This window comes from Podarcis vaucheri (genome assembly GCF_965113315.1).
Source record: "Podarcis vaucheri genome assembly, chromosome: Z".
Taxonomy (NCBI): Eukaryota; Metazoa; Chordata; class Lepidosauria; order Squamata; family Lacertidae; genus Podarcis; species Podarcis vaucheri.
In genome coordinates, this window is record NC_138758.1 from 4,985,802 (window position 1) to 4,994,024 (window position 8,223).

Consider the following 8,223-nt stretch of genomic DNA (forward strand, 5'->3'; position numbering starts at 1 on the left):
TCATGTGGCCAGCATGACTAAACCGCTTCTGGCACAATGGGACACCATGACAGAAGCCAGAGTGCACGGAAACAGCATTTACCTTCCTGTCGCTGCAGTACCTATTTATCTATTTGCACTGACATGTTTTCGAACTTCTAGGTTGGCAGGTGCTGGGACAGAGCAACAGGAGCTCACCCCGTCCCAGGGATTCAAACCGCCGACCTTCTGATTGGCAAGCCCAAGAGGCTCAGTCCTTTAGACCACCGCGCCACCTGTGTCCCTTTAGCCCCCCCCTTTTTAGTTGCAATCCATGAAGGCATGTGCTGTAATAAACGTGTCAGGAGTTGCAAGCCTGTTTCTTTCCCCTGCAAGAGACTAACCTGGCCACCCATTCAGCAATTTTAGCATCTTTGGGTTGCTCTTCTTCACCAGGGCTAGGGAATCTTTTTCAGCCCAAGGGCCACATTCCCTTTTGGATAGCCTTTTGAGGGCCACATGCCAGTGATGGACAAGCCTAAGGGCAAAAGTAAGCTGAGCAATGAATGCAGATTTTGCTTTTGAGCAGTAGTGCTATATACAGTCACACAGAGATATTCTCTGTCCAGGCAAGCAAGAGGCATTATCAGAGTTCAAGGACACAGACCAGCTAGGCAAAAACACTCAGATTGTGTGGCCTGGGGAGGATTCTGAGGGCCAGGCAGAAAAGCCTGGAGGGCCACATGTGGCTCCTGAGACCAAGGTTCCCCATTCTTGCTCTCTGCTATACGACCAAAAGGTTGAGCAAGGCTGAATGTGGCGATGCAAAGCTTTGGGTCTGGTAGGCTCAGTCCTTTAGCCTTATCCAGACCCATTGCCTGCTCTCCAGCCCTGCCCTTCCCCTTCATAGGGGTCCTCACTGACTGCATATATGCCATACAATTAAAGCACAATACCCGAGCAAATGATAATCAGCTAATGGTTCCTGAGCAGTCTGATGCACAGAAATGCGGGGTCTGTTCCTATGCACATCTGCCTGGGATCAGGCCCCTGCTAAATTCATTGGGACTTCCTTACACACATACATAGATGGACAGAAACATTTTCCCACCATGGAGGTGATGGGGTGATGGGGAAAGCACAATCAATGGCAAGCATCACATGTTCATTGATGCCAGGAAAGGCCAAAGCTCATCTTGGAGGGCATCTGCCTTGCCCGCAGAAGGCCCCACTTCAAATCCCCAACATCTCCAGGTAGGGCTGGGAGCAGCCCCTGGAAAACTGCTGCCAGTCAATGTAGATAACACTGAGCAAGATGGATAGGCAGTTTGACTAAGTAAAAGGTGTTTCCTATGTCGTGAGTTGCTTCAGATGTCTTTTTGCACAAGCTTTCACTAACCAACAATATTGTACCCTGTTATTTATGATCCTGTTTTATTGAGGTGGGGTGGAGGGTGCACGGCTTAGATTTCAAAATATTAAGCTGTTGAGACATGTTTTTAAATTAATAATGCAGAAAAGCGCCATTTGCAGAATGCACACCAGTCAGGCAGCTGCGAATGCACAGGCGCTCTGTCAGAGAGAGAAAGTTGACAATTCTAAAATTAGCTTCTTATATGTTTTAATGAGCAAGGAAACCTGCCGTGTCTCAGCTTCTTCTTAGAATATGCCCATTGCGTTTTCGCACCCTCATTTTTACTTCAGCTTGTTGAGTCATTTCTGTACTTGTTCCCAGCATTTTAACCATGCAAAGTCAAGAAAAGCAAAATCTTTTGTCTTTCTTTTTGAAAATCTGCTTTGTAAGCAGTAGCTCTGCCACACACAAGGGTTTATTTTCTGCAGCCAGTGAGAAATAGGCAAAGCAGAATCTTCTGGGCAGCTGAGGGCAATGCAGGTGGCCAAATTGAATGTCACCTGAAGGAGGGGTTAACAAAGACAAGGAAGGAAAAAGAAACTTTCCTAGTTCCAGGAGAGAACAACAAAGGCCATGTAAGAATTTAAGGAGCGGGGGTCATGTGATAAGAGCTTTGGGGTGCTGCATAGAAATGAAGGACTCGAGATGAGACGATGGACAACCACAGAGGAGAAGTTGGAAGCTGTGGCAAAGTGAAAGATGATGCCCAATGTGTGAATCAAACTTTTCAGCAAGGGGGCAGAGAGGAAGCGGTTGTATTTCAGAAAGGAGGAGATACATGAAAGTATCTAGAACAGCCTTCACTCAAATGTTTCCAAATGTTTTCAACTACAGCTTCCATCAGCCAGGACAGCCATGGCTGGTTGCTGAAGGCTGGTCTAGATACACAATAGCTCATTTTTGCATATCTGCTGATGAAAAAACAATTACCTATTTGGAATGTATTCAGGGTGAGAGGGCAAGAAATATAACAACGGGCTTGCCACAGAGATGCAATGCTGGCTGGCTGCTCCTGGGTTTTGACGACTGGAGAAGCATGTATTGTATCGCACGGATGCTGCCATTCTTTTAATATTATCTCCTGCCTCTTCAAATTGCTCTAGATTCAACAAGAAAGCCTCCTAGCCAAGAGAACAGGTATGTAAGGAACCCTTGAAATGAAAACTCAAATAGAGAGTAATCAGGCCACAGAGCAAAAAAAAAAAGGGGGGGCTGGCGGAATCTGAGGCACCAAGGCTGGGGTTAAGATGACACTTTTAAAACTCCAGCACCAAAAAAGAGGTGATGTAATTTGGGGGCAAATCATACTCTCTCCCCCCCCCCCCAAGCAGCAAGTTGAAGAAGGAGGGTTGGGTATAAGTTGCTCAGGTTTGGGTGGGCTATGTACTTAGTCACATCTGCAGACCCTACATTTAAATCTCACAGCGTCCCCCAAAGAATCCTGGGAGATGTATTTTGTTAAGACTCAGGGTTGTAGCTTTGTTAGGAGTATGTGGCAGTACACAAGATTCTTCAGGCAGAGCTGTAGCTACAGGAAAACAAAATCTAGTTTTGCCCCTGCTTTGGGGGAAGCTATGACGGTTACTATGGTATAAATGCACTTTAAAGGCAGGGTATGTGAATGTGATCTGTTCTGCACATTCTGGGTGGAGACTGAGTCATCGTACCTAAGCTGGTCTTCTGAAAACGTGGCCACTTTTTCTTGTTTGTGCAAACCTTGCTGGACTGTAGCTCAGTGGTAGAGCTGCTGCGTCACACGCAGAAACTCCCATGTTCAATCCCAGCATCTCCAGGTGGGGTGGGGAACTTCCCCCTCCAAAAAAACTCTAGAGAGCCAACTGCTATCCAGTGTTGACAGTACTAAGCTAGAGGAACTAATTGTCTGGGTCAGGAAAAGAGAGCTTCCTATGCTTACCAAAATGTTGCACACACTCCACTCCTCTGCAGGAGACTGGTGGTGTTCATAGAATCACAGAGTTGGAAGGGACCCTGAGGATCATCTTGTGCAACCCCCCCTGCAATGCAGGGAAATGCAGCTGCCCCCTTTGGGGATCGAACCTGCAACCTTGGCGTTATCAGCACCATGCCCTAACCAACTGAGTGTTGTAGCATTTGTTTATTGAGCTAATGTGAGGGACTCAATTTAATACTGGAAACATCAGAAACTGACAGAAAGCAGACTGATCGGTTTGTCCACCCCTAGGTTGTACCTTCAACCCCATAATTCAAGGAGGGGGTCATAGCTCAGCATTAGAGCTTTGCATGCAGAATGTTCAAGGGCATCTTCAAGTAGGGCTGGAGGGGAACCAGTCTGAAATCTTGGGAGAGCAACTGCCTGTCAGATAGTGCTCAGCTGGATAGACCAATGGCCTGACTCAGTATAGGGCTGGGCTCAGCAACCTTTTTCAGCCAGGGGCCGGTCCACCATCCCTCAGACCATGTGGGGGGCCGGACTATATTTTGGACAGAGAAAAATGAATGAATTCCTATGCCCCACAAATAACCCAGAGATGCATTTTAAACAAAAGCACACATTCTGCTCATGTAAAAGCATGCTGATTCCTGGACCATCCACGGGCCGGATTGAGAAGGCGATTGGGCCGCATCCAGCCCCCGGGCCTTAGGTTGCCTACCCTTGGTATAGGGCATCTTCCTGCATGCATGATGGCCCTGAAATGAGATGAACATGGGCAAAGTCATATGGAGGCTGTTTCTCTTCCAGGTGACAAAAGTCAAGCTGCGAGCATCCACCTGGCTGGCTGGAAGGGCAGCAAGAGAGGTGAGGAGTGAGAGTTTGTGATAGTCTATCACTCATACCCACGTGGAGGAGAGTGTGTGGTTTTTGAGGGACGGAAAGAGCAAAGTGATCAACACTTTCCTCTCCTTTTCTTCCTGTTCATGTGAGAAATTGAATATGCATTCAGCATTGAATACAGAGGAAAATACTTCATGAGGAATTTGGGTCAGCTTCTACCCACTGAACTCTTGAAATTAGCCCCATTTAGTAATTCAGTGAGAATTTGTGGGCATCCAATGAAGCTGGATGTTGGGAGATACAGAACAGAAAATAGAAAAGTCCTCCTTCACACAATGCACAGTTAAACTATGGAACTTACTCCTGCAGGAGGCAGTGACAAATTCTTGGAGGAGGGGTTATCAACGGCTACTAACCAGGATATGGGACGCGGGTGGCGCTGTGGGTAAAAGCCTCAGCGCCTAGGGCTTGCCGATCGAAAGGTCGGCGGTTCGAATCCCCGCGGCGGGGTGCGCTCCCGCTGCTCGGTCCCAGCGCCTGCCAACCTAGCAGTTCGAAAGCACCCCCGGGTGCAAGTAGATAAATAGGTACCGCTTACCAGCGGGAAGGTAAACGGCGTTCCGTGTGCTGCGCTGGCTCGCCAGATGCAGCTTTGTCATGCTGGCCACGTGACCCGGAAGTGTCTGAGGACAGCGCTGGCCCCCGGCCTATAGATGTGAGATGGGCGCACAAACCCCAGAGTCTGTCAAGACTGGCCCGTACGGGCAGGGGTACCTTTACCTTTACCTTTACTAACCAGGATGGCTCTGCTCTGCCTCTGTGGTCACTGGGTTTCCCATTTCCCAGAGGTGTTTGGGTGGCCACGGTGGGGAAAAGATTCTGGACTAGATGGGCCATGGGCTTAATCCAAGCAGGCTCTTCCTATGTCCTTATGACAAGATTTGCCCATCCCTAGAGACAGCACATCTCTGTCTGGGAATAGTGGACCTTATTGTGATACTGAGTGGGATGTCTTCACTTTAGCAGCCCATATGCTAAAACTGAAACAATACAGAGAAGCTTAGCATGAGGCTAAGCGAGAAGTGAGCTATAGAGCTGAAATGCTAAGTACGAACTCGCCCAGCAGTGCTGATAGAAATGCTCCTTGAATAAATATAGCCTATCTTTTCTTCCCCACAGTTTTGCAGTGGAAAAGGCCACCCTATTCTCCAATGGATAATGACACATTTTCATACCAAGATGGGAAAATCAAAGTTGGCAAAAGAGGACGGTACTATATTTATTCCCAGGTTGCCTTTTGCACCAAGCCAGAGACGCATGCATCATTCAGCCTCTACGTATATCTGAACCTTCCGTCAGAGGCAGATCAGCTGCTGTTGAAAGGAGTGGGCACTCACGGCACATCAGACGATCTGTGCAGCCTGCAGTCAATTCATGTAGGGAGAGTTGTTGAGCTCCAGGAAGGTCATGTCATCTTTGTCAATGTGACGGACTTATCTAGAGTGAATTATGACCATGGATATACATACTTCGGCATGTCTGAACTATCCTAGGAGAGGCTGAGAAGATGGAGCTTTGTTGAACAAAGCTGGTCCCCCAAATCCTATTTATAATAACCCACTTCATATTTTGTTTTATTTTTCCTTCCACACTGTATATTTTATTTTATTTATTAATGAGAGTTGGAGCGTGGCTCCTCAGAACCAAAATGTAATACTGGAAAGCCAGGCTTCAACAGATGCAGCACACGTGTCAGAAGTTGCACTGGGCTTGTTGATACGCTCCATCCTAAGCACTTGTGTGCTGGCACAACAAGTCTTAGGATTGCTTTTCACATTGCTTCCACTTCCAGAGCTACTAGCCAAATAGATAGAAAAATCAAAGTGCAACTCATACTTTTCAGACATGACACACGTATCATGGGGGAAAGCCCATACCTGAGTGGTGCATGCTTTGCATGCAAAAGGTCCTAAATTCCATTCCTGGCATCTCAGAATGGGGCGAGGGGAAACCTCTACTTGAAAGCCTGGAGAGCCATGGCAAGTCAAAATAGGCAATACTGATCAAGCTGTAGCTTTTGAGCTCTTATTTTAGAAGCTACCACTGCAAAGGCAGCAATTTTCCAACTCACCTTTAGCGTCACAGTCTTGATGTACATATGATGCAGAGTTGTGTAACATTATTTTCCAAGACAGGAAAGAGCATGTTATGTGCAAGAGATCTGACTGAATAAGAGAGAACTTCACAAGCAGAAGGAGCTGCAGATGACAATGTTCATGCAGCCCTTCCTGATCTTTATGGATGCCCCCGAGTCCAGCTATCCTACTATATGCATCTCACTATCCCAAGTCGCAACTGGCATGCGGAAAGCGCAGTATATGCTGGCTTGTGGGCCTTGTAGGGAGAGCTCAGGCAGATCTTCCACAGCAATCCCACATCCCAAATGTATGAGTGTACTTAATGATCAGTTTTTTATAATGACCTTCCCATAATTTTTGTGAACATTGTTTGAAACCTTGCTTAATTTAGTGCAGTTCCTCCTTTGCAAGTTAAGTTGGAAAGAGAAAACAGTCTCTAAAAGAACTAAAAGTGTTTTGAAAAAGGTTCACTTCCCACAAGATATTCAGATGCTTCTTTTGCCCCCATTCTCACCTCTGGTCAAAGAGGTTTGGCAAGTTTTCAAAAGCATAAAACCCTACAAAACCTATTTAGCCTAGGGCATATGTGCAATGAGTTTACGGACCATGAGTGCCAATTCCTTTTTCAAATTGCCTTCAATTCTTGAGGTGGGAAACCCCATAAAGTTTAAAACTGATGCATCCTTGCTGTGCCTTATTGGCTTATTGTTTTTTTATTGAAGTGCATATTTTAAGAGGTTTACAGGTGAGGTCCAGGTACTGCTGCTGCTGGAAATCCAGACTCTCTCTGGCAAGGCAGGAGTGGCAATGGAGACACATTCCTGTGCTCCTCCTTCCCTTTAGCACCTTCCCCCATTGTTAAACAGTTTCACTTGCATCCCCGGGGCAGGGGTGTGTGTGTGTGTGTTAGACCAGCTCCTGAATCACTCCTGCTTTGGGGGTGGGGGAGGCCAGCACAGCTTCGCTGTTGGACTGGGTCCTTCATTAGGCTTCTGGTACCAGTTGTTTCAGGGTGTCTGCAGAAGGAGCAGGCGGTCCAGTATTGCAGGAGTGGCCCTCCAGGCCTCTCTGCCTGGCCCTAGGGGGGCTTCGCACAGGCCCCATCTCCTCCCCAGGCCCCACCGCTCACTGACGCTGCTTCACTCTCTCCTTCAGTTTTCATTTGCCTGGCTGGGGTGTCTTGCCTTGAACTGTAATAACACCTCCTCCTTGGCTGGATGGAGAGATGTACATGCAGAAAAACATTGCTGGGCTGTATTGTGTATCCAAAGCACAGAGAGTTACCTACTGCTGGGATGTGGCTCCTAGAGGGTTGCCCAATAGGGAATGTAGTCTCCAGGCTGAAGTAAGGTTCCCCACCCTTTCCGTATTGGATCTCCTCTGATTTTGGAACTTTTTATCTCTCAGCACACCCACAAGACATATGTAAAGTGGCTTAATGAGCAGTCGCTTCTTCCCAGGGAACTCTGGGAGCTGTCATTCTCTGAGGGTGACACACAAGGTCTCCTAACAATTCTCAGCACCCTCAAGAAATTAGTCCCTAGGATTCTTTGGGGGAAATCCCAAGAGTTAACGTGATATGAAAATGCTTTAAATATACAGTGCAGACAAATCCTCTGTCTTTACAAAGAGAGACCTGATGACGCATCCTATAGCTTCTGAGACGCCATACGATCCCACTCTAAGCAAGTCAGACTTTATTTTGCTATCTTATGTAATCTGCCTTAAAAGCAGTGATGATAAAGAGATGCGTAATTTAGTAATTTTGTGTTGGAGGTGACCTATGGAAAATGATATTCTGTGCTACTCTCTCCTGAGATCGTGTCGTGCTTCTTAAAAGAACCTGAAGTTTGTCTAAATAAAACATGTTGCTCTACTGCTGTGGCTTATTTGTGTGCAGTGCAGTCCAATGTGCAGCTGCTAAGAAGGAAGAACCAGGGAGTTCATTGGGACTTAAA

The 8,223-nt window shown here is 47.0% G+C and overlaps 1 protein-coding gene across 1 annotated transcript in view; it reads left to right on the top strand.

The window, feature by feature from the left end:
• The window catches only part of CD40LG (CD40 ligand), a 29,607-nt gene extending 22,294 nt beyond the window's left edge, over nt 1–7,313 (top strand). The window contains exons 3-5 of the mRNA XM_082207319.1: nt 2,476–2,509; nt 4,095–4,151; nt 5,307–7,313. Of these exons, the coding sequence (XP_082063445.1) occupies nt 2,476–2,509; nt 4,095–4,151; nt 5,307–5,680 (465 nt within the window). The 3' untranslated portion in view covers nt 5,681–7,313. The remainder of the gene's footprint in view (nt 1–2,475; nt 2,510–4,094; nt 4,152–5,306) is intronic.
• Nucleotides 7,314–8,223: the final 910 nt, after the last annotated feature.